The sequence below is a fragment of the Egretta garzetta genome, unplaced genomic scaffold, assembly GCF_000687185.1.
Source record: "Egretta garzetta isolate BGI_Z169 unplaced genomic scaffold, ASM68718v1 scaffold264, whole genome shotgun sequence".
Taxonomy (NCBI): Eukaryota; Metazoa; Chordata; class Aves; order Pelecaniformes; family Ardeidae; genus Egretta; species Egretta garzetta.
In genome coordinates, this window is record NW_009259685.1 from 3,671,299 (window position 1) to 3,698,843 (window position 27,545).

At 37.6% G+C, this 27,545-nt stretch overlaps 1 protein-coding gene across 1 annotated transcript in view; it reads right to left on the minus strand.

Moving 5' to 3' along the window:
• The window catches only part of ABCA13 (ATP binding cassette subfamily A member 13), a 203,963-nt gene that overhangs the window by 78,731 nt on the left and 97,687 nt on the right, over nt 1–27,545 (minus strand). Inside the window, exons 38-40 of the mRNA XM_035894140.1 lie at nt 26,982–27,178; nt 26,044–26,201; nt 25,370–25,619 (exon numbers count right to left, since the gene is read on the minus strand). Coding sequence (XP_035750033.1) covers nt 25,370–25,619; nt 26,044–26,201; nt 26,982–27,178 — 605 coding nt within the window. The remainder of the gene's footprint in view (nt 1–25,369; nt 25,620–26,043; nt 26,202–26,981; nt 27,179–27,545) is intronic.

Consider the following 27,545-nt stretch of genomic DNA (forward strand, 5'->3'; position numbering starts at 1 on the left):
GAAACATTCAAGGCCAGGTTGGACGGGGCTCTGAGCAACCTGATCTAGTTAGTGGTGTCCCTGCTCACTGCAGGGGACTTGGACTAGATGACCTCTAGGGGTCCCTTCCAACTCAAAACATTCTATGATTCTATGATAACTCTAAGTAATAAATTTTGGTTTTATTTCTGGGGGAAAAAAAATAATCCAGTATTTATTCTTTTAATTCTGCAACTGAATGACATTTCTTTTTTCCCCAGAAAATCCTATAGAAAATAAATTCTGTCTTTAAGCAGTTCTAATCACAGCCATGTCTTGCTAACTTGACAGCTAACACAAACGGGATTTAGGATTTTGAATCTCAGTGAGAGAAAAAGTAGCTACAAAATTCAGATCTTGGTTCAACATTCAAGTGTCCTAATCAAGAATGGTCATATTTGGGGCTTTGAACCTGTTTTTTTTCTATAAATTGGAGTAGTAGGAGAAGACAATCTTAGTAAAAGAAGAATCTTTTTAAAGCAATGTTCTTATGAATGTATTAAGCTCTCTGAATTATTATGGCAAGGCTTTCAATAGTTGACTCAATACAGAAATTGAGACACTTGGAAGCAGAACAATTTTCAAGGGATGAGTGTTCTTAGAATAAAACAGATCCTGTAAGTGTTTCCAGCTGAGCATCCCCGATATTGTAAAATATACCATCTCTCATTTATCAAAGTAGTGAAATGCCAGAAAAGGAACATAGGATGAGATATTTGCATGGTCCTCAGCCTGTTCATAGATTGTAAGCATGAAACGTGAGTGAAAGATGCTTCAAAATATTTGCCCCTCTGAATCTCTGAAAGACGACTATGACAGCTACTTTCTGGTGGCAGAAAGGGAAATCAAAGCTGCCATTCATACTTTTTTCTTGACAAATGGAGCAGAGAGGAATAATAACAAATTAATTCAGGTTGCAATAGGAAGAGAATCTGTCATCCTGAATAAAAATAATTGTCCATTTTGGCCAATATCCTGACTCTTAATCAATATTTCTAATGCTGGCCAGCCAAGATACATCACAAGAAGATGGAATAAACCATTATATTAGAAGTATATGTTTGCCTCAGGCACTTATTTTTAAAATTATTTGTCTTTTCTAAAAAAAAAAAATCTTGTTTATTACAGCCAAGATACATCACAAGAAGATGGAATAAACCATTATATTAGAAGTATATGTTTGCCTCAGGCACTTATTTTTAAAATTATTTGTCTTTTCTAAAAAAAAAAAAATCTTGTTTATTATTTAAAATTCTCATTGAGAAAGGTGTCAAATGACTTTCTGAATCATCTTAAATTTCAATCTTTGTGACCTTGAATTGTCATTCCTTTGTGTTTCAGGTAAAACTCAGAATCTTGTTCAACTGTTTTGAATTTATTCTATTTGATGGTACTGGATATGCTCTTAAATCTTGCTTTAGGAGACAGGTTATAGAAGTTTCCAATCTATCTTCTACATAAATAATCTCAACCTTTCAGTCTACTCTTCTAAAAATCTTTGTAGTCCTAATCGCCCTCACCACTTGCCTCAAGTCCCCTTATATTACCACTGTACCAGTCTAAAGGTATATTGCATTCAACACATCTGTCCATCAGACATAGAAACACTACTGATTTATACAATAGCATTATGCATTCTCATACTGATCTACTTGTCTTCTTTATGCATCATAACCCTTTGTCTGGCTGCAGCCACACTGTGAAAAGTAGCCTGCATTGGGCTTTCCATAATTGACTCAATATGGCTTTCAAGATTCTCAAGTTATTAAATCACTTTAATAAAAAAAAGCTAAATACTATTCCTGTGTACACTTGCTATTTAACTCTTCACGTTTCTTAATCCTACATGCATAATCTAATTTAATTTTAACTAGAACCTACAAAATTAATTTTTGCTTCATAAAACTTCTGAGTAATTCCCCACCTACATTTGGTATGTATGTCAGGAGGCACGAGAGAAGCACACATTTATGGGAAAACAGTTTCTGATTACCACTGATAATCATAAAGGCTAGAAGACAAGACCAGCTGACCTCTCTGTTATGAAGTCAATTTTTATGCAGAAAGCTTAGTGAAATATCCTTATTAATAATTTAGATCATAAAATTAAAAATCTGACCCAACTGTTAGAAGCTGTCTTGCTTGACTTACGATTGCAATTAACCGCAAGAAGTGCAATTATGCTCACAATTAAGTTGTACTTCCCAATTCATCCAGACTCTCCTTTGTATTGTGGAAAAGATTTTTGATGCTTTCTAATTCATATAGTTAATACCAGGTACAGGGAAACAGAGCAGTCCTAAAATTTGGGAACTAAGATTCTGAAAATCCTTACCTACAGACTGCTCTAGAACTAGGAGCAGAACTAAATATTCTAAGAGTCTCTAACTGGATATTAGATGGTCTTTTTCTCCCCTTTTTTGCATTTCTAGAAAATAATGTAACTTAAACCTTTTTCATGGCACAACAAAATAAGGAAAAAGGGGCTATGCAATGGCTATGTTAACAGCCAGGAGTAGACATTTTCAATTCTGCTTCTGTCATTTTGGCATGTAGACTAGTAATTTAGAGGGGATCCAGATTTTGGGAAGATGATCCTGGAACTGAAATATCCTGGCAAAACATTTGAGCTAGCTCACACGAAACTGGAATTCTGGAAATTTGGAAGCAGTATATATTTATTAGCTTATCAGAAGGTTTGTGCCAACAAGTAGTTCTAGGCTGACATCATTCTGCATTTCAGCATATGCCATACTGGCATAGAGTCAGTGCTGTCCCACCAATCTGTGCACAGCATTCCATTAGAAGGTATAAAAGTGTCCTTCATCTTCTTACATATTTGTTTATTCATTATAAAAATAAATACAATATTGATTTCCAGGAGGATTTTGAGTACTGATTTTAACACAGGGCATTTGAATAAAAGGCACTTTGACAGTGTGAGGTATAAAGAGAATGCCTCTAGTCTGTGTTTCATACTATGATTGATTCTTGCTTATATGTAACAGTGTCCTGAGCTGCCTTGGTACAAAGCTGGTCAGAAAAATCTATATTTTGGGGGGAATTTCACAAGAGAAATTCCTTTCTGGCATTTTTAGATATAAATCCTCCTATTCTCCCCTAGAGTATTTTTCATTTTAAGCATTGTGAATATTTCTTCTAAAAAGTTGATTCAAATTGTTTCCACCTTAAGAACTTCCTGTTCAGAAAAGCAAAACTTCAGCAAAACTTACAGTTCTTTCTCCCTCCCCCATATATACTGCTTAATCCAATTAAGTGACATTTTTTGAAGGGAAAGGAGGGGGGTTTTAATTAAAAATTTAGCTTTGCATTCTGGGTCCCAGATTCCAGAATGGGATTCTGCATGAGCATCTGAAGATGTTTGAAACAGAATAATAGAGATCTAGGTAACTGTAGAGTTCGACAGTAAAATTAATGTATTTTAAAGCCAAACGTCATGGTTTAGCCTCCGTTGGCAACCAAGCAGTACACAGCCACTCACTCACCCTTCCCCCAAGGTGGGATGGAGGAGAGAATCTGAAGAGCAAAAGTGAGAAAAATTGTGGGTTGAGATAAGAACAGTTTAATGCTTGAAATAATAACAGCAATAAAATAACAACAACAACAACTTTTAATGAAAAGGAAAAACACAAGACATAGCAACATAATCCAGGAAAAACAAGTGATGCAACTGCTCACCACCTGCTGACTGATGCCCAGCCCGTCCCTGAGCAGCAATCATTGTCCCTCCGGCCAACTCCCCCAGTTCATATACTGAGCATGATGTCCTATGGTCTGGAATAGCCCTTTGGCCAGTTGGGGTCAGCTGTCCTGGCTGTGCCCCCTCCTAGCTTCTTGTGCACCTGGCAGAGCAGGGGAAGCTGAAAAGTCCTTGATTTAGAGTTAGCAACTAAAACATCATTGAGTTATTATCAACATTCTTTTCCTACTAAATCCAAAGCACAGCACTAAGCTACTTAGAAGAAAATTAATTCTATCCCAGCTGAAACCAGGACACCAAAGCATTGGTGTCTGTCACCCCACAACCTTGTGGAGAATCCCCTTTACAACTCAGATCTCCCAAGCACTTTTCCTCAAGCCAGACAGTTGACAGATCAGAAGATTTCCTTCCTTTATCTAAGACATTCTTACTGTTCAAGATTTGACATGTTTAATGTTTTAGCGCGCTGAAGACCACTGAAAGGACAGCATGAAGTATGTAACTGATTCCTACTGGAAAATCAAGAAAGAACCAACATAACCAGAAAAATTTCCTGAAAACTCTTGCCAAAAAAACAATACGTAAACCCCACAACTCAAAGAACTGTCCCTAGAAAAACTACCAGCAAACTTATAAAGTAACCTCTTTAAGCTCCTTATTTTTGCATTTCCCAGAGAAATGGGTATGAATGACAGTTTATTTGTAGGCAACCTTAGGAAAAAGAATAGGGCAAACTTCATTCAAACTACCCACCTTCTATTTAGAAGAAATAAATTCTAAAGTCAGGCCTAAATACAGCAGCTATGATCTACCCACAGCAATGTGAAGGCTGAAGAACTGGTAGGGTACTATTGTACCTAAATCTCTTAGAGGCAGGAAGAGCTTGCAGTACCCTCTGACCTTCACTGGCCAAACAACACAGCCACGTAAAGTGCTTTTGTGCAGAAGGAAAAGTGTAAAACATGCAAGAGTTAAAGGACAACAAGCCTTCCTCCATAAAATATTTGTCTTTACTGTTTCTTGCTTCATTGTTATCAAATCAGTGACAGAGGTGAATCCAAGCAACAGTGTTTGTTTCTGGACATCACTGTTTGCATTGAGGATTTTCATTCAGGTTTGTTGCAGGTGGTAATCACATTGTACAGACTCACATAAGGCACAAAATTAAATGGCAATGGAAAATACATTGCTAGTATCCATCAGATAAAAGGAAAGAAACAAGACAGAGGTAGAGGAGGTTTTTGTCCCCTTCCCTCCTGTTCTTTTATTTTAGTTTTTCATGAAGCACTATGACATAATCTGAAAAGATGTATAGTGCAACACACATCATGTCAATTTGTTAGCAAATAACTGATCTGCAGTCTTTTGTTTTGTTGGAAGAGGACAAACAGTTAAAATGAGGAATTTTCCAGTCACGGTTTCACATGAAGTATGACTGATAGAAACACTTTAAGCACCAAAATATAATACTCCACTCCTCTTGCGCACTGATGCACCTTAACCCTACCTTCCCCAGGATAGCTTTGGGGTGACTATCTAGCAAACTGAGAAATAATCAAAGCCAGGACTAATTTTTGCATACTGAACTGAACCCAACTGAACAGAATACATTATAGTTATCAAAATAACAAACTGAATAGAATACGTTCCCTAGCACGGCTAAGCAGTTAGAGGTGAAAATGTGGAATCACAGCTTCAACACTGCAGACATCTTGGTAGCAAATGACTGCCCCAAAAAGATTAATTTCTGTCCCTCAACCTCTTCAGCTTTTGTACAGGTTCCTAAGTGAACTTGAACAGAGCCCATCTGAACCTACAGCAGTCCAGCATCAGGGTATGCTGCTGCAAATATCTACAAAATAATCAGAACAGATTTTTAGTGTAAGAAAGAATCCAACTCAAAGTGCTTACTCATTCCTTCCAGACATATCATTGCCTCATCCCCATTATGAATATCATCCTTTAATTTCAAGAATTTGCATTTTTTCAAAGTTAGAACATACTGTTACCTGTATTATACAGACAAATAGGTAAGCACCACTGAATGCAAGCCAACTATTTCTTAGCAATTATACAAATTAGATAAAAAACTAAAAAATAAGATCCAAATTTTCCCTTCCTTTACATCTGCACAGACATCCACAACTATTTATAGTAGACATTATAATTCTATCATGTAAAGTGTTACGTATCTGTAGTGCCCATGTCCTGGTTTCGGCTGGGATGGAGTTAATTTTCTTCCTAGTAGCTGGTATAGTGCTGTGGTTTGGATTTAGTACAAGAAGAATGTTGATAACACACTGATGTTTTAGTTGTTGCTGAGTAGTGCTTAGAGTGGCCAAGGACTTCTCAGTTCTGCCAGGTGCACGGGAAGCTGGGAGGGGACACAGCCAGGACAGCTGACCCCAACTGACCCAAGGGCTATTCCAGACCATATGATGTCATGCTCAGTATATGAACTGGGGGAAGATGGAGGAAGGGTGGGGACATTCGGAGTGATGGCGTCTGTCTTCCCAAGTAACCATTACGTGCAATGGAACCCTGCTTTCCTGGGGATGGCTGAGCACCTGCCTGCCCATGGGAAGTGGTGAATGAATTCCTTGCTCTGCTTTGCTTGCATGTGCGGCTTTTGCTTTACCTATTAAACTGTCTTTAACTCAACACACAAGTTTTCTCACTTCTACTCTTCTGATTCTCTCCCCCATCCCATTGTGGGGGGAGTGAGTGAGGGGCTGTGTGGGGCTGAGTTGCCAGCCAGGGTTAAACCATGACACCATACAAGATACAAAGAAGGTAAGCCAGCCTCTCGAATTCACATATAACTAATACTGAAATACACATAGCATTTCCTGACCATTTTAACCTTCTATTTAATGCAAGAATACCCAGTCTCATACCACTGCAAAAATCCATTAAGCTTTCTCATCACTCATATAAAAATAACAGAAAATCCTCTAAAAGTATAAACGATACACCATGCAACAGCACCTCATGTGTGGTAATAGATAAGAATTTTAGAACAGATGTGCATCACAGCCACTCTTTATTTTAAGGGTAAATTTGGGGAAGCAAAACAGTCCCGATGGCATTTAGCAAGTAAATATGGTAGGCAGAAAGTCAGTGAACTGAGGCATCTGCTTTTAATTTATGGACCTGATTTATAATCTTACCTTCCCAAATCTATTTGTCTGTTTTATCTACTCATTGCATTCATCCTTAAAACTAAGACTGCGAGCCGTCAAAGGCAGTGAGAATCTGGGATTTTTTTCCTTACTGTTAGTCCTTAAGGTGTCTGGAACAACGGGGCTTGACTTTAGATTGGGTTCCCAAGGTACCGCTGCTAGTATAATAAACAATAATAGCCACCACAACAGCTCGGAAAGAAACGACAACCCCGTTGCTGCTCAAGCATTAGCTGATGTCAAAACATCACTTGTTGTTTTTACTAGTATGAAAATGGCTAGGCGTGTAGCCATAACAGAAACTCAACTGAGTGTATATTTATTTTGGAATGTAACACTTTTAGTGAATGGTACAAGCACCTACTCGGGTTATAAAAGCATTGTCATAACCTTCAATTAAGGAAATTAATTTTCTAGAACAAAATAGTTGGTTTTCTTCCCTTCTCTAGTCAGAAGCATACAAATAGTGCACAAGCATGAAGAAATGGGAAACAGTGGTGCTGCCTTCCTTTCCGTTACCCTACAGACTCCAAAGGGAACCAAAAAGGTTTGTTACGCAGACAGCCAAGCTATCTGATGAATGGCCATCTAAGCTGGTCTGGTCCTGACAGAAGAGGACACATTGCTGAATGCGCTGTTCCCATAATTCATAAATATAGGGTTTCATTCCTTTCTACAGCTGTGACTTTCAGTGCCTAATACAATCTCTGTTGTTACATTTCCATGTTTTCTTCCTCTTTGTTTCGATTTATATCTCTTCTCTACATATTAGCTAGGGTTGTTTCCAGCCTAAACCATACTGAAGAAAGAAGTTGGAATTAAGCACTGAATATTTTTTTAGTTTTGTGGGGCAAACTCTACTGTGGCCAGAGCACCTTCATCATGATGAGATGGGCATATTCTCTGGACACAAATAAAAGACAAATATTCAGCCAGGCATACACAATCCTATCATGCCCTGAAAAGGAAAATTACTGTAATTTTGGGAGCCCTAATTCCCTGATTCTGAGTTTCTGCATGATTAACTTGCAACATTAACAAATATGCTAATTTCAATTTCCAGGAGATAATTTTCCAAATAGATATGCTTTTATTATAGTACTATCTCCCCTGCAGTGATGCACCTGCAATGATTTGTCACATGGAGGAGGGGACAAGAGGAGGAACAGCTGAAAAAGAGGCACAGAATGGTGGCTACAAACTGGAAGTCTGTTTGCACCTTCTGTCTCTATTCTTTGAAAGTACAAAAGCAGAGGAGAATTACAGGCTATCAGAATTGCCAAAAAAAGATCCCAACTGATTTCATATATATATGTCTGTATTTGTGTATTTCTCTCAGACTTGGCAGAGAGAAAGAATACATTTGTACCTGCACAGGCAAACATCCATCAGATGCATCTTCTATGATAGAATTTAGCCTCTTATTGTAATAAGAAACACACTTTTTTTTCTTTGTAGAAGTGTAAACCAGTACTCGAAAAGCTGCTAGACTTCAGCCTACTGAATTCAACCTGTAGACTCAGGTTACAACATTTCAAGACTAAATCTATGTAGACAATAGGGCTACAACCCACAGCACTTTTGCTGTGTTTGGTGAAGATTTGGTGAAAGAGCAGGACAGCAATACAATCTGAATGTTCTCTCTACCACAGCACTTAATGTTAAGTGTGAGATGTAATGTTAAATGTCTTAGCAATTTCAAACTAGACCGATTAAATGTAGCAAGGGTCAAAGGAACTATATATTCAATCCAGGTGTTCTCAAGGACTTCCCACCGGTAACTTGCTTCCCAGAAAGGGCACTTTTAAATTGTAGCTTCCCAGTTTTATACTGCAGGTGACTTTTGTTCTGCAGCTGCTCAGTCTGCAGTGAGTGGCCTTTGGAGGCGCTGTATAAAGCAGTCTGGAGCAAGCCTCCTGGAATTCCTCAGAGAAAACTCAGACATCAAATAGAGCAAACCTATTCAGCAGGGCCAAGATCTCCCCTGATAGACAAGGACATTCTTAGTCACTTTAACTTTTACAATTTGTGCAAATATTAGCTTGATATGAACAAAGCACTTGGTCTAAAATATTACAACTTCCATAATAAAGATTATTTTTAGACACTATCTCTACTGGAGTTATTCTATTAACAATAAAATCATATCAGAGTTTGTGCAGGGAAACAATTCCAAACTGAAAGATGACTGAGTTCTGCAGGAGACATGTTTTATTCAGACCCACAGCTATAGCAAACAATTGAAAAATGTATTTGATGAATAATCTCTTTCCTCAGGCATTCTGGTATCTCATAAATAGTGGTATTAAACAACTACAAGGATCTTGATTAACAGAACCGACTGTTCAATTTTTTTTCTAATGCCTCCAATGAACATGGTAACCTAGATAAACTGCAAAAATAGACAGATAGAAAGAGAAAAAAATTATATGGGTAAAATTTTCTACCTATACAAAAGTCCAACACCACCACACTATGTATCATAAAATCCCACTTATATATTTCAGATGAGGAATTAACTAGCAACAGTGTAATACATAAATCTTATCAAGATGTCACCTTGTGGCCTATATAGGTTCACTGCATGAACAGTTAGTAAAAAGGAGTTCAGTCCTAAATCCTGGCAGCTCAGCATACTTCCTTTCCTACTGAGCCTACTTTGGATGTTGTCCCTGTAATTCCTAAAACTTTTTTGCTAGCTTTGAGAAATTAAAACCTTGGAGTCCTGTCAAATGTTACTAGCATCAAAAAAACAGGTGTGTGACTACTGCTAATGTCTCTGTGGACTTCTGTAACACAAAAGAAATGTGTTACTTTTACATTGTTACTTACATTGTGTTAAGAAAAGTGACAGAGCAGAGAACAATTTCACCAAAGGAGATACTGTTGAGAAGGTACTGGACACACAAAAATCTAGTTTCCTGTGGAAGTATCAACCTCAAATACAGCCTTATTAGCACAACTAAGATGTGCACTGCACCTACATACGTATGGTATTTACTCATTAGCTGAAGCAAGATGTTAAGACGACTCTATGAAGTCCTTTCCCTAAGCAATGTTCCATTTCAGAATAAAAAGTAAATATACTTAGTCTTGATAAGCATTTCTTAAAAATGTGACCATGTACATTAAATTACTTACATAATTTGCTGGTGCAACAGCATTAACAAAGCAAAGTTATGTTTTAAACTATTTGTGTGCATACACATACACTATCTTCATCTATAAAAATATATAAATATATACAGACAGAGCACACTTGGAAAAAAAAAAAAATCTATAAAATATATACACCACCTGTAAGCTACAGCAAGGCAAGGAACCACCAGAATTTACTTTGCATATAAGACCGGAAGACTAGCTATTAACAACATATATTTTCTCACACCATACATGTGACTTTGTATTAATAATCTGAGTTAAAATTTCCTCCAATACATAGCCCCCATATTATGAGGGAGAGAAAGAATCAGTTCATCCTGAACATGAGAAGTAAATGCTATCTTTGGAAAACTCCTGCTACTGAGCAACAGAAAGAGCATAAGCCCCAAAAGATTTCACTATTTAAACTAGGAAGAAAATATTACCACAGGTGTAGGAAAAGCCACATGTGTTACACCAGGCAACCCATCATTGCTATTATACCAGGCAACCCATTGCTGTTTAACTTTCAGTTGCTTTTCAGATAACAGATGATCACATAATCCATGTCCTGAATACAGATTTCTTAAGATGTTGCAAATGTGAAAGAAGTGGAATACCTCCAAAAAGTGCAATCAGGCCATGCTCAAAAGCAATAAGTGAACACAGGAAGACTGTCTGCCAGACCTCATTTATCCTCTGAGAAAGAGTTCTATGCCTCTCTCTCTTTTTTTTTTTTTTCTTTTTTTTTTTTGGTGAAAAATTACTTGGGAATCATTATAACATGAAATGGAAAACAAGCAGTCCTGCAGAGTGGAGAACACGACTCCTGAATATTTCATTAAAAGACAGGAATCTAAAAATACCATGAAAGATCATAAAGGTTGTCAATACCTTCTCCCTGTCTGCAGCTGTTTTAATAACAAAATTACTGTTGCAGCAAAATACAGGAACTAAAAGAAAACAACAGGAAACCCTGGAGTGCAAAGGAAAGGCTGAAGAAAGGGAGACAGAAGGGAGGACTAGCAAGTCTGAGGGAAAACAGAGCCTGTATGAAGAAATTTACTGTCAGGAAGAAACCAAACATGGGCTTATTAGCAAGACATAAAAGCTGCACATCTGAGATTATTTGATCACTGGGTTTTCAAGATGTTAAGGAAATTCACATTCTAACAATTTCCTTTGGATAAATAAAGCAGTTTTAGTGCACCCACAACTATCTGTATCCTTTGTGCTTCAGCTTGAAGAAATATCTGATCACAGTGGATGAGTTTCCAAGCTATTTCATTTCTGAAACAAGCACTGCTAATAACTAACATGACAAACAATCTAGACTGTGGAGAAGGCAAGGCAGCAGGTTGTTGGAAAGAGATTCAAAATATTCTCATACATCCACATCAGGCAGCAAGAGGTGAGAGATGTTAATATCAAATATAATTTTCTGTTTAGAAGGCATATGAGATATGTAGAAATTCAATATATTAGTCATCACCATCAAAATTTACATGCATATTAATTCTGGTGACCCACAACTTCAAAAAAAAAAAAAGTCTTTCTGATGATTCTGTTTCTTCTAAGCAGGAGAGAAAAGGCATCATGTCTTCCACCATAACAGGGAGCAATGCAACAACTTTCCTCATTCGTTTTCAATTGATTAGAAATGCTCAGTAAGCTTCAGACCACAATGTGAAGTGTGGATCTATAACTATAGCACAACACATTTCTTCAAGCATGTCTTTCAGTCTAAATGAGATTTGTACATTTTAAGAACAAGCAAAAATACCAAATTACACAGTGAAGGAAAGCAGCTACATCACATGGGTGACCTTTTATGGAACCAACTCAATTCCATCAACAAAACACATTCATGAGCAATTAATATTATTTTCAAAATACACATTTCAGAAGGTATTATTGTGTATTTCTCCAGTGGTCTAGCATTTGAAGAAAAGTCTAGTCTTTTTTCAATTGACCCCCCCTTTTTGGTAGGTGCTTTACTGACCTTTTTTTTCTCTAGAGCTGAAGGGAACAAAAGACCTCTGTGAGGAAGGCAGGCGGGGTTCACTTCTTTCATTTGCCAGCAGTTAGGAGAGGAATGTGAGGATAAGAAGGTGGAGAATGGGAAGTGGATCAGCTTCTTGGCACTATAAGAGTATCTCCCGTTACTAGAAAATAGCTGTCTTTCCATTATTTTTTCTAATAGCACTCTGATGTCTGACCCAATCTAACAAAGAGCCCAAGATGTCCACACTGTGGATGAAAAGTGGAAAAGGACCAGGCAGGCTTTCCCACAAGGAAGGCAACTGGTATGGAAAATGTTTGGATGACAGAAAAAAGTAGCGGGTGAAAAGAGTGAAACACATTTAAGGTAAGTGGAAGAACCTGACCATTTACTTTCAGAAGGATAGGAGGAGTTTCAATTATGTACTTACTGAGAAAATAAATTTATGTAAACCTTAAACAAGTAAGATGAGCTTATTTTTGAGACTGGATATCTTTCTGTGACTACTGATAGGCAACGTCAAAGATACTCCATCCTCATTCTATGCTTCAGTCCTGAAAGGGTGGCAAAAGGAATAGGAAGCAAGATTGAGGGTTGAGGAGTATAAAGCTAAATAATTGGAATAGGCAAAATTAAGTTTTTAACATATGCTAGAATCACAAGATTTCCTGCAATAAACTAATTAACAATAAAAAAGTTAAAGGAAAATATAATTTATCCAAGATTTTTAGACCAGCTATTTTGACACTTTCTTTTCGGGGTCTAGTGCTGAATTTAAGTGGTAGTGTCATCTATACTATTGACTACCAGAAGATTGAAAAGCATGCTGCATCTTCTCCTTATCCACAGCTGGCAAAAATTTGAAAATTTTAATATTAGTCTTCATGTCAGCAGCCACGTTTTCTAAACAGAACCACTGCTACTTATTGTCCACAGTTTTCTACTCAGAAATCAAGTTACATTTTGCAAGGTAGAACATTAAAATAATTCTTATATCATTTTAAGTTAATTTTACAGGGAAATGAAAAAATGGAGTTCAACTAAAAACTGATGTGGTATAACTTCAAACATATTATAACAAATACTCTGTCAACCCTTATTTTGTAATTACAGGGAACTCAATTTGTCATAGTGGATTAAAAGCTCCTCTCTAAGAATAGAAGAAACCACTTGATCATCTATCAACAGACATCAAATTCCACTCTGTTACCCATGTGCAGAAATCAGTAAGATCTTTTACTGTAGCATATTTTCTGCAAAGGCCCCAGACTGGTGTCAAATGCACCAGGACAGGGAACATACTTCCCTGGGTAGACTAACTCCAACTGTTAATTAACCGCTAGGAGAAGTGCGTGCCTTTAAATTCCAGTTATTTGTTTCTCTTATTTCTTCCTTTATTCCATTTATCACTTCTGCCCCTATAAAAGTTAGAACTATACCTTAATAGACAGTACGCTCTTCACATAAAATACCTGAGGATTTTTAAGCAGACCACTTCTCTATCTTCTTTTTGATAAACTACATTAACTGAGCCCTTATGGTGCCTTTAGAAGGACTTCACCTCCAACCTCCAATATTAACTCTTCTCTGTTGCCTTTCCAAATTCTCAACTTTTCCTTAAAGACATTCAGACTTAAAAACACAGACACAAAAGTAGCATCAGTCTCATCAATTTTGTACTGATACTCAAAATGACCTCTCCATGTCCTTTTGTACACTAAATTGAAACATAAATCATCTTAGCCATATTGTCTTAAAATGCTTTTTCACCAGGATTAGTAGGTAACTTTCAATGTCAGCCTTTTCTGGGATATTACTTCCCATTATACAGATTTTCCCAGCATTTAGCTTAATTAAAACACATTTTATTTAGAATAGAATCAGCTTTCCAAGTGATCTAACTCAGTCTTTAGGACTGGTCTGACTCATTACCATTCTACCAATCCCTTGCAACAGTCGCTTTTGGGTTTTTTGTAAGCGAGGTTATATATACTTCAGTGTCACTGATGGAAATAATGAAAAGGCAGAGTTGAAACTGAAGGCTCTTCATTCACTGTTTTGCTATTGATGACTGCTTTTTGTCACCTACAATTTTTTAATTAAACTAGCTTTCAGACGTGCTTTCCAAGTACTGTGTATTGTTGATCTCTCAAATCTTAATAGGAGCAATGTAACATTTTGCCCAATATGCTTCAAAATGGCTCACAGCAGCTGCTTCAGAGAAAGGTTTAAGCAAGCATAAAAATCAGTTATGCATCATCCTTCTTCCACTCCAGCACTTTCAGTGGTTAACTTACCCAAGAAGTTCAATGACATATAAGCTTTAACAGCACTTCTGTTACTATAGCTATTCATATTATATACACACTAATAACCACTCTGGCTTTTTTAAACATATCACCACAATCTTAGTCTCTATAACATTTTATGGCAACAGATTTCAAATGTTATGTATCACTGTGTGAATAATATAATTTTATCCATTTTGCATTTCCTACAATTTAGTTTCACTATATCTCAGGTTCCAACTATATTTTACTGCCAGAAGAGATTAGATCCAAAGTTGGTATCTCCCAAACATTTCTAAGACATAGAATACTACAAAATTAATTCATTTGGCTCTTTAGCAAGATATGTGAATATCTTAATTCCTCAGTATTTGTCCTTTAACGATCCAATGAGCCCACTACTCTAGCCTATTGCCTGCTTTTGCAAATGCTCAGAATATTTTGTTATTTATCCATGGTTAGCTACTCACCCCTTAGACTCGCTCTTAGCTCTCCTGATTATTTTTGTACATATACTACCTGTTGTAGTTTATGATAATTTTATTGGGCTCCACAGAGTTGGTTTCTCCATTTTCTCAAGGCTATTTGGGTCCAATGATCTCGCCATGCAGTCATTACAAGCTCAGTCTAACCTTTTTCCTGCATGTTCTGTATACATCTACAAAAACAATAACCATCAATCGTGAACCCCAGCTGTGTAGAAATTAATTATGCACATCTGTATTATAATATATGCATGTATTATGCCTGCACGCATAGGCATTCCCTGCCTTAAAAAGAAAACGTTAACTGTTCTTCCCAAAAGGTGAGTTTATTCTAAGGGTTTTTTTTGTTGTAATAAAACTAAAAATTATGTGTAAACCCTCCACAAAGGAAACTTAAATGACTAGAAATTACAGTGTGCTTTGTATCTTTAAAGTTACCATTATTAAAATTATTACAATTAATTTAATTAATGAACTGCTACTTACTGCTAATATTTGTATGTAGAAAGAGTCAAATAATTTTGAGCTTATTTTATGTTATTGTGGTGCATTGACCCTGGCCAGCAGCTAAACACCACACAGCTGCTCACTCACGCTCCCCCTCCTCCAGCAGGATGGGGGGAGAGCATAGGAAGAGAGAAAGCAAGAAAACTTGTGCATCAAGATAAAGACTGTTTAAGAATTGATGGAAAAAGAGAGAAGAAAAAAACCAACCAAAAAACAAGCAATGCAAAGACAATCTCACAAGTAGGCTGATGCTCAGCCAGCCTGGTAGCAATGGCTACCTCCCCAAAAAAACCCTCCCCATAGTTTTTATTTACAAGCACGACACTCTATGGCATTGAGTAACTCTCTGGTCAATTTGACTCAGCTGTCCAGGTCATGTCTCCTCCCAGCTTTTTGCTCACCCTCAGCCTCCTCACCGCAGAGGAGGTGGGCAGAATTCAAAACAGAGAAAGCCTTGACACTGCAAGTACCTCTCAGCAATAGCCAAAAACACTGTTGTGCTATCAATGCCGTTTTAGTCACAAATCCAAAACACAGCGCCATAAGGGCTGCTATGAAGAAAATTAACTCCATTCCAGCCAGACCCAGTATAATAAGACACTGTAAAACATAACTAGAAACTATCAGAGCTCCGACTTCAGTGAGATACTGTCATATATCTTGCCTGGTTTTGGCATTGGTCATCAACCTAAATCAGGTACAGAGTTTTTGCAGTTTCATTTAAGAAGGGACATGCACACTGCTCCAGTCCATGTCCTGGTCTGGGAGACAAGGGACGACATTTTCATTTCTAAACAATCTTGACAGCTCAAGGGTTCAGTACCAGTAAAGGTTAGCCTATACCCCTGCTTGTGCTCAGATCCATGCCTTGTCAAAGCAGTCCTCTAATCCAAATTCTTTTACAAATCAAATAGCAGCAGCCTGTGATCCCAGTAGTCCAGCTGTTTGCTCTAGGGGGGTTTGAAAATTCATTTGACTACTTTGACAACAGAAAGTTTGACCGCCTTTGAATATGCTTTCAAAGACAAAATTATACAGGTCAAGTTATTGTCAATGGACTATCCTGGTTAGCTTTGACAATGATGGATACCTTTCATGACCACTTCCCAGATCCCTTATGCCTACACTTCACAACCATCCTTAATGATGAATGACAGTCATCTGCAAGGAATGACAATTTTCCAGTACTCTCATCCCCAAAGAAATGGCATTATCATCACATTTTATGCTATGATTTATCAGATTTAAAATACAGATTCTCTGATTACTAGATTCTTTATTCATGTAATGTTTTGATAACACAGGGATGTTTTCATTATTGCTGAGCAGTGCTTACACAGAGTCAAGTCCTTTTCTGATCACCCCACCCCACCAGCAAGGAGGTTGGGAGTGCACAAGTAGTTGGGAGCAGACTCAGCTGGGACAACTGACCCAAACTGACCACAGGGATATCCCGCACTATATGACATCATGCTCAGCACATAAAGCTGGGGGAAGAAGGAGGGGGGGGGAGGGGGATGGTCAGAGCAATGGTGTTTTGTCTTCCCAAGTCACCATTTCACATGATGGAGCCTTGCTTTCCTGGGGATGGCTGAACAGCTGCCTGCCCATGGGGCCTATAAAACTGTCTTCATCTCAACCCATGAGTTTTCTCTTTTATTCTTCTGATCCCACCGTGGGGTAATGAGCAAGTGGCTCCTTGGGGCTTAGTTGCTGGCAGGGATTAAACCACAACAGTTGAAAAAATACTAAGCTATGTGTTTTGAAATGTGGCTGGTAAAAGATATCATGGTTTTAGGTACAATATACTCTGTTTTCATTACTTTAGGGACTGTAAATCTTGGTCTTTAATGAAAATGCAATGTGGAGAAGACTGTTCGGATTTGAAATCTGTTCAGATATCCTACCTGAGCCTTGAAGAAATACACAAGTGATTGTTATAATATAGAGGGATATTCAAGGCTGTATTTTGAATGGAAATGTTCTCACCACTCACAGGACTGCATATTTTATTTGCCTAATGAGGGGGTTTTGCTATCTAGTTACATTGCCACTGATTCAGCAGGGACTGAAATAGCCCAGAAAAAAGACCCTCTGGAAAGAGTCATCCAGTCAAGTTTGCATTTTTTGAGAAAAGGTCTCATCTTAGGCCACAGTTTTTGGCACTGCTTACTCATTACTGGCAGATCAAATTGAATTTATCTTAACAAATAACACAAGCTTGGTTCAAAATTATTTCCATTACTGTAACAATGAAGGTCCTCAGTCACAGACCAGGAACAATCTGTGCCTGTGTTTTACAGAAACAAAACAAAAAGCTCTGCTTATAGAAAAAAATGCTTGACATCTAACCTAAGATGACTATAATCTAAACATAAATCATCAAACAAAAAAGAAACACAGTACATATAGAAGCATGACAATCCCAGGAACAATGAGAAAATATTGAGCTTGGTGGGCACTGTCATTAGAGAACTTGAGTCTTCCATTTTCCAAGGTATTACATTAGTAGGGCTTCTATGAAGATTTTTTAAGAACAAGCTTCCTAATATTTCAGACATGTTAATGAGGACCTCCTCTCAGGCTCGCAGGGCAATAAAACAGAAAACAGGAAGAAGCTTGTTTTAAAACAAACAAATATTTAAGGGAACCTGAAATAACAGGGCCACTTGAGAGGACAAATGATCTCCTACTGGGGGGAACAACAGCTTTTTTATTTTATTTGCACATGGATAGAGATGAATACACCTTTCTAATAGCTTACAGATTTTATATCTGTGGTATAGCTCAGCAATATTTATCCATTGTCAGTATGAGTCAAAGAGGGTAATTAGTTGCCAGGGACTGGTAGAAAGCAGTACGCTAGTGCTGGTGCAGTGAGAGAATCCTTGTGTGCATGTGTGCACATAGAAGAAGGGTGGGAAGATGACTGAAATGATACAGAGGTGAATCACAGTAGACATATGAAAACCTACTACCCAAGGAAGATCATGTCACATGCACAAAAAGAGAATTACCAGATGGTAGCAGGCAGTATTCTTCATTTGCTCATGCATTCCTCAACTTTGGGACCTTCATGCATGTTTATCTTTGCATTTGAGTTCTTTATAAATCAGGCTGCTTCGGAAGGTACCTGATTTTCTACTTACAGGTTGATTCCACACCATTTGTATGGTCCAGTTGTGCTGCCCGTGAAACACAGGGCATCTTCTCTGATTCCTGCAGTAGCTTCAGAAATACCTTTCATGAAATAGGAAAAAAATAATTGAGAATCCATTTTCTAAAAATTGCTATTTTTTTTTATATATATATATATATATATATATCCCAAACCATCCAGATTGTCAGGTCTCCAGTAGAGGAATCCTGGTGATAACAGGGAAAAGAATATATACCAACAGATACAAAAAGCACCTATGCAAACCATTGTTGGCCCATGCACACTACTATCTTCAAAGATTTTTCAATTGACTGGCTGCCCTTGACTGACATTTTATGTTCCTAAACTGTGGCATATGTTGGAATTCAGTTGCTGCAGTTTTTACCAAAGGCATATTGACAGCTTCAAGTCTCTTCTGATACTCTAGCTAGAAATCTGTGGGCACAACTAGAACTGCTACCAAAGAGTTCTAACTGTACAGTACAACTAAATCTAACGTACAAAATACTACAGAATTGAGAATCCACAGAGCTCTGGGAAGTGTCCATAGATTTATACAAACATGTGGGCAATAATACTATTTATTTAAAGGACAGTGCAATCATCAGACACAGTCAACATTAACAAATTCCTGTTCTAACTAATACTGTGGAGATGACTGGGCAACAATGCATGTTTTGTAGCAACACCATTAGAATGTATACCCCAAATTAGGAGAAGATGATAGGATCGTGTTACCTGGAATCACCATACGAAAATCTGAAATGATTCTTTTATAGAAGTAACAATCTAAAAATCTGCTCTATAGTAAAATTTTAAGGGTTGAAGCTTCCTTATCAGGGGATATACATCAGAAGGGAGTTAAAGATAACATTTAAAAAATGCAGCAGAATTCACTAACTTTGTAATCATGAGATCTATTTAAATGGTATATACACTTTGCCAAATAGGTTTGTGTTCAACCTGCTACTTCTTGCTTAATCCTGTTTCACAGTTCTGTCCGCATAAAATCCTTTGAATTTCAGAGAGATTTATTTCCCTCTGCCAGTCCCTCAGCCTTGCAGAAGCTTGGAACAGCTTTCATAGTGAGTCAGTTATTAACACTTACTCCATGACTTGTAAGTTCAAATGAAAAATAAAATTAACATTTTCTTTTCTTAACCTGAACTTTAAATTAAAAAGTGATCTAGGAACTTCAGACAAAACGAAAGAAAAGAAAAAAATAACAGAAAATACAGCTACCATGAGCATCTCTAATTGAACAGCAAAAGTACAACCAAGTTTTGCTTTCTTTTGATGAAAGCCTTGTCTTGCTTTCTCTTCTCTGTTTGGGTTGAGCTGCAAGGCTTAGATTATAACCACGTTGCCACTTCCAGAAATCATTAAGAAACCATTTATTTTTTCCCACAAAAGAAACTGATATCAGCTATAACAAAAAATTCCTTGTTTCCAAGGACCTCATAAGATAGACAATAAAAACCATTCAATTTGAAGTACTCTGTGGTTGTGGAAGGATATTTCTTGACTTGCTAAGATCTGTTACGTAAGCCATATTTTGCTTAGTCAATGTAACCGCCATTTTACAGTGGTTATTGACTGCATTTGTTACCTGCCAGCTTTCAGGGAACGCTTCTGGCCCTTAACAACTACAAGGCCAGAAGAAATTAATACCTCCTGACATTTCTGTATTAGACCTTGGAGGCAGATCCTGACTGCACAAAGACACATTCTAATTTGTTGCCTTGGACCTGTTTGCTGATGGTTCCTCTGCCCACCAATTCTGTCAAGTGAACCAAACTAAACTGAACCAACTAAAACCACAAAGGAACTGCCCCTCTCTGGCTAGGATGAAGGCTACACTACAAAGTGTTTCCTGCATGTACACAGTTCAATGTCAAAATTCCTTCTGGGGTTTCAGACAGACATTTTCTTCTTTAATCACATTCTGTCACTTGAAAAGAGGATGTAACTATGCCTTAAAAAAGAAACAAAACCACCCAACACTTTTCTAATACATACTGTGTCTACTGTAGCTTCACTGACACAGCTATAAAGGCAGAAGGCGACCTGCATTGCCCAGTTCTTGCCATAGTATCCAGGCAGCTCTCAAACACCCCATTAAGAATGGGAATCATTAGGGACCATATTGTACAGAAGAAATGACAATTTATCTAATGTTGGGCAGGATATCGTGGACAGAAGTAGTCTAACAGTGTTGTCAGCAGAGTAAGTACCCTCTAAAACACGCAGATCTGGAAAAATCAGGATTAGGCAGAGAGACAGAGAGACAATGTATTCCTGCCATACCTAAAAGACTGGATGAATTCAACAAGAGAAATGTCTTCTAGACCTCAGCAGAGCATCCCTTTCCCTATGCCTTAGCAATTACTGTTTAATTTCCGCTTTGGCTTGGCAACTCCATATCTGATCAAGGACTTGTCCAGGTGGGTCTCTGTAGGGGAATCTGAGGAAACAGACATTTCCTGCACCCCCTCTAAGCTGTACTAGGCAGCTACTCCCTGATTTCTTCTTTGGGACAGCATCATGAAGACAAGCCTGGTTCACTGATACAGTGGCACAGTATCCTTGACACTTCACTGCAGAGCATGGGGACCCTGTCACACCTGCGTTCTCATTCCTAAAACACATCTTCACTTGACAGGAAAAAGTGCAGAAAACCAAAGCGGATGAAAGAGAAAGCAGGAGGGGAGAAAAAAACCACCACCTATAGACAGTCCTTTATCATCTAAAACCACTGACTGATATTTTAGCAACATTTCTGGGCCCTCCTATCCCACAAATCCCGTGTGTATCCTACATATTTTCAGTGGGAAAGTATTAATTGCTTGAATTGCTTGCTGTCAGTTAATTTGCAACAAGCACCTGCAAAAAGAGTAGTCAAAATTGTGAGTGGTAACATATTTAAAAGCCATATAAAAGTCCCTGAAAAGTAAGCAGCACATTGAATTAGGATCACGTGGAAGCAGCGTTTAACATTTCTCAGCTGGTTTTGTGGACCTTTTCACTAGGACAGGCAGACTCCTATGAACATATCAGTGAGCACAGAGCAGTGCTAAATGCTTGTTGTTCCATGTTTGAACAACTGGTAACACTCAACCAAATACCAAAATCTGAAAACCTCCCGTTTAAGAAGTGTCCATCTTCACTTGGGAAACAGTTACATTCTGCATAATTCAGCATCACTGAATTTTCTTCAGTACCTGAGCAATACCAGGACAAGTTTTTGGTTTTGAACCTACATATGTAATCCATTTTTTACCTTAAATAACTTCTCTGTGTAGGAGCTAATTTTCCTCTCACTATATTTTCCATTCACATTGGTTTTATATTTTCTTCCAGGCAGTCCATGCTCAGCAGAGCCTTCTGTAGCTACAGATGTGTTTCACTAAGCAGAACGGTGCAGAAGCAGTCTTAAAGCCATTCACTGTGGATGACTGCAGACTGAGGAATTTTTGCAATCAGGTCAATGGTTATCCACTACAGAGGAACACTTCTGACTGTCAGATACACACACACAGAGGGAGACAGACACTTGGCACTGGTCAAAGCCAGAGGAAGAAACTCTATACGCTTTCAAGGAAAGTGCTTAAAATACGTGTGGCGTGGCATGGCTCACTTCCAGCGCTTGCCCTTGCAAGCTTGCTCCATGCCGGGTGCTGAAGGGCCACCTTGGCTGCTCTTGGGGATGGAAAAAGCAGGTAGTTGTGCTGGCTATTGAGAAGGACTGCCCTACTTGCAAGCAGCAGCCACTGGCCTGGCTGCTTCTTTCACACCACCAGATTGTCAGTGGGTATAGGAGGTGCTTTCTCCCTCTAGGAAAAAGATCTGGCCAGGTGGCAATAGTACAGTGAAATAGATTAGTCTGACTGTGCCATTACTAGATATTAGAGCACACTCAACAAAACTGATTCTCATTAGAAGCTCCATAGTCTTTTAAGGCTAAAATATTTCAAGGATGTATATGGCTTTCCCTGGAAAGTTTTGGGGCCAGCTCTCTGGTCGTTTCAAGAGAATTTAAAGTAGTATTCCATTAAAAGGTATTTCGACATGTCTTATTTTGCCAAGATGTTTCAACGGTTTTGTTTTGTCCTCCAAGCAAAGCAAGAAAGCAATAAGCTTTGAAAGCTCCAGAGTTGCCAGAAAGTGAAACATCATCCTCCAGAGAACTCTCAGTATACCCTTAATTTAGTTAACCACCCTTCTATTCTCCCTTTGGTTCTGCTAAAACTCTTTGGATTACAAGTATTATAAAGTACACAAATAGCTGGAAAAGATATTTAAAACCTAAAATGAAGCAAATATAATATTAGAGAGATTTAAAAGTGTCGGGAACTGATTTTGTTAGAACTTCAAGATTGCTTTGAAGTGTGAATGGAAGCCTGGTTTCCCTTGAAGAGTAAGATTTTTAGAGAGTCCGAGTGTCCCTCAGAATGAAAAAAAAATAATGGTGAATGTATGAGAGAACAAAAAGCAAGGATAAAATAAAAATTATAACACATTTCTTCCTTTAAAGTCAGAGTTCTTTGTTTCCAGATTGAATTGTCTGAATAGACTAAATAGCACTATTATGTGCTATCCACTTAGTTGCCAATGCAAAGAGAGTTTTGATAAGAAAATGGAGAATTGAGGTTGTAACAACGACTAATGATGAGATGCAGAGATGACAAAAATCACCCGAAATTAATGCATTAAGTCTTCAAGCTGAGGAATGATACATCAATATCTAATACCACCTTTAAAGCTTTTTTTTTTAACCTCCCCTGCAGAAAACAACCAAAAGCAAACTCTCAGCTGAATAACAGGTGCAGCACACTGAGGAAGCTTCCTCATAGTCCCCGAAAACTTCACATTTACTTTATAGATGCCTGCTCTTGAAAGTCCTATGATATCCTACAGGGATGTAATCAAAAAAGGTTCTCTCTCTCTCTCTCTCTCAAACCTCAGAATTTATAAAGTTTGGCAATTAATAGTATTCATTCTTATAGCGTGTTAATCACCCTATATAACTTGAAAAAAATTAAAAATTTTCCAATAAGCTTTTGACTTGCCTCATAACCTCAGAATTTATAAAGTTTGGCAATGAATAGTATTCATTCTTATAGAGTGTTAATCACCCTATATAACTTGAAAAAAATTTTCCAATAAGCTTTTGACTTGCCTCATAGAATTGTATAGCAGGAACGTAATTTACTTTATAGCATTAAGTAAAATGTTTACTAAACTTTTATGATTTATTCCCCCCCATTGCCATAGCACATGCTTGCCACACTAGCTTTATGTACTGCGGTCATTTATAAAAGAAACACAGAAGAGGTGCCTTTTTTTTTTTTCCTTTTTAAATAACTGTTGTATAGAGCTTAAATTCAAAGGAAACCATATACTTGCTGGTAGATCATTCTGTAGACTGCAGTTTAAAAACAAATGTGCAAAACCAGATCCTTTATGCTTGTGCAGGGTCCTAAAAACCTATGTCGCAAATCTACATAGTCCTAAAAATGTCTCCCTGTGGGCCACTTCAGGATACAGCAGCTCCATGTGGTGGCATAATAGTTCAATAAATTTCATGAAGAATTGTCATTTTACATTTACTTGCATTATTTGGGTTCTATTTATATTTTTTTTTTCCACAGATTGTACAAGCTGAACAATTCCAAACTTGCAAAACACATCCAGAACTGCTGATGCAGTTTCAAATATCTGACCCCATTAACTCCCATATATATAGTTCACATAGCAAAAATACAGTGCATGTGATGTCTGACAGGACTTCAGGTGTATCATCTTCATAAAACCAGGAAAGATGTGCATGTCTCCTGGGGGGAACAGAGGGAGAAGGGATACACCCCTTTTCTATACTAAGTATTTATAAAAAAAAAAAAAAAAAAAAAAAAAAAAATCACTCTACAGGAATATGCATTTCATTGTTTTTGTGGGTTTTTTTCTGACATATATTAAATTTTCTGTCAGAATAACAGTCCAGTCTTGTCTGTCTTTAACACTATAGGTAATCACTGGAGAAATCAGTTCACAAAGTGATATTGAATGAATTGCAGCATCATATAAAAATAGATGTGTTTTGTGCATCAAAAAGTACTGGTAATGGTCTCCTATCATGACTTGAAGAAGTGGAAAAAGTTATATATTCAAAAGGATCTATAATACAGAACTTGAACAGTGGTGGTTTAGGGAACCTGGATATTTAGAAGTTATAGCTGGGAAAAAAACTGTCCAAGGAAAATAACTTCTCTCTGACATGTCTATTTACACAGAGCTAAATTTGGATGTGATGAAGAAGCATAACAGAGCCTTTTTCTCTGCTCCATTTGGTATATATACACATTAGTGTGCATGCATGTTTATGTATATATATGTAAGTGTCTCTCTCTCTCAGTATACACACAAAATGCTCTTTAGAGATTTCCCCACACAGTTTTGCTAAGTCCTAAGCTTTAGAACTTTGTAAATCAGAGAATATTCTCAGCATTTTTTTCCTGTCCAAAGAGCTACCTCAACTGAACATCCAGCCTTGCAAGTTCAAAGTTCATTCCAGTGCTAGAGATCCAGGAAAACAGTGGTTGTCATTAAATCAATAACACATTAATTTTTCCTTAAGTAAATGCAGATTTAAACATTTAAGAGTTACACAGTTCCTTAGAATTCACATCGGATTCTTGAGATAAGTCATAGTAGAGTGGGTGCTGAAATTAACCGTACAGCAAAACTATGAAGTATGCATTTTGCCTGATTTTTTTTTTCTCACAAGAAATCATTGTGAAAAATGAAAGATACAATAAGAGTAGCTGGAAGCTAGGACAGGATTCTCTAACCAAGAAAATGCTATTACACAGAAAAACCAGAAGTACCTCTTCCAAGGTGGTGTCAGAAATGCCATAGCCAGTCACATGTAGATGATGAAGGCTTTGATCTAAAGCCTGAAAAAGACCCTTAAAAGAGGTCTTATCTGCTCTTTCTGGAATCACATAGGTCAGTTCGGTCCCACTGTTCTCTTTCAAGAAGGCTTCCGGGATGTGGGTCTGTACCAAAGATGTGACCCGAACAATATGCTTAGGATCTTGGGTTTCAAACACAGAGGGCTATGAGGAAAGAAAGACAATCATGTACAAAAATCAAATGTTACCAGAAGTATGGGACTTGATAGTAGAACTCATACTGGAAAATTGCCACTGATGAAACTGCATCAGACCTGGGACACAGAAACCAATTCCCAGGAATAAAGAGCAACGAGACAAAGCCCTTTTCAGCTAAATATTGAAACTCATCATTACCAAAGATGTCATTGTGTTCTCCTAAATAATAATAATAGTAGTGCTAGCGGTAGTAATAATAATACCGCCCACCCAAAACAACCAAGAAAGCTCATAAAAACATGTTTTGCTGGCTCTCTAATAATCTACATCACATATTACTTCCTAGAAAGGACATAAGGCTCCCTTAGAATATACACAGCTATTACTTGCCGGGCACTGTTAAGTTCTGCAGAGTACGTTTTTAGTATACCTTTTTTATGAGCGTTAGACTGTGTCCCTGGCCATATGTTTCTCTCAGATAAGAGGGAGAACCACAGCACCTCAGCTGGCCATGCTGCAGGATGGCAATGCGATCACTGAGCACCTCTGCCTCATCAAGATGGTGAGTGGTAAAGATGAGTGTGCAACCTGCATCGGAAAGATTGGTACATGTCTACAAAACCTGGTTCCTAGAAAAACGCATCTTGCTTTCACAAGGGTACTTTAACCTTAAGGGAACATGTTTCAGGTCCCTTCAAAACATAACTGCAAGACACAAAAACTGCATTCAGATTTATAGTCTGAGTTAGATTCAGGTCTAAACTTGCTTTGCCTTGTATTATATACATAATAAGCAGTATTAAGCCATTACAACTTCAAGCTGTTTTAAGAGCTTAAGAGATTCCTTAAAACCACATAACAGCAGCGTCTGTTTCAATGGATCATTCACCATGGGTTATTACAGCTAACTGAGTGTTCACTAGCTGAAGAGTTTGCTTCCCACAATCAGATTTTAACCTTATGGCACTTAAAAAATTAATGTAGCAGACTGACTGATGAGTCTACTTTCATTAGAAGTAATATGCATCTGTATACAGATATGTGCAAAATGGGAAATGAAAACCAGAAAATAATTTTCAGAAGCTAACAAAAAAGAAAAAGACAGGAGAAGAGAAACTTCAGGAGAGGACTCAGAACTAAGACCAGTCTTCTGTTAGACTGGGCATCTTTCTGGGAGGTAGCAGGTAATTCTTGCAATTTCACTTGGCTGCTTTAAAGTTTCCCAAGTTCAATTAAACGCTACCTCTGAAATTAACGTATTTAGTTACTGAATAGCAATACTGATATCCTGAGTATCCTGATTAAATTTATTGAAACAGAATTCCAGAAAGGAAAATAAGCAGCAAGTTATGTGTATAAGCTTTGTACCAGTTTTGTACTTCAGAAGAACTTCCCAGATGCTACGGCGAGAACATGGATCTAGTCCACTGGTGGGTTCATCTAGAACAACTGTCTTTGAGTTTCCAATAAAGGAGATGGCAATTGACAGCCTCCTTTTCATTCCCCCAGAAAGGCCTCCAACAGGTTTGTATTGATGTTGGGATAAATCCACATCTTCCAGAGCTCTGAAATAGGAGTACATAAACAAAACCAATTTTGAAAATGTTTTTCCAGTCACAGCACGTCCACTCAGAGCAGGATTACTGAAAAGTCACTGTAAATGGAAAGTGAAAAAAAACACTACCTCTGATTGATTATACCATTTGGTGACAAAAACAAACAGAAAAACATGCTCTCTTTACCTACAAAGTATAAACACTCATCACCACCTGAAATGCACATTCTGAGTACATATTTTGCAGGATAAGAACAGACAATTCTGAAATTAATTCCAATAAAATAAACACCAGTTTGTCCAACGATTTCAGCCATGGTAAAGATGGCTAATTTCATAACTCAAAGAGTGCTTCATTTTTTGCAACTATATAAAGA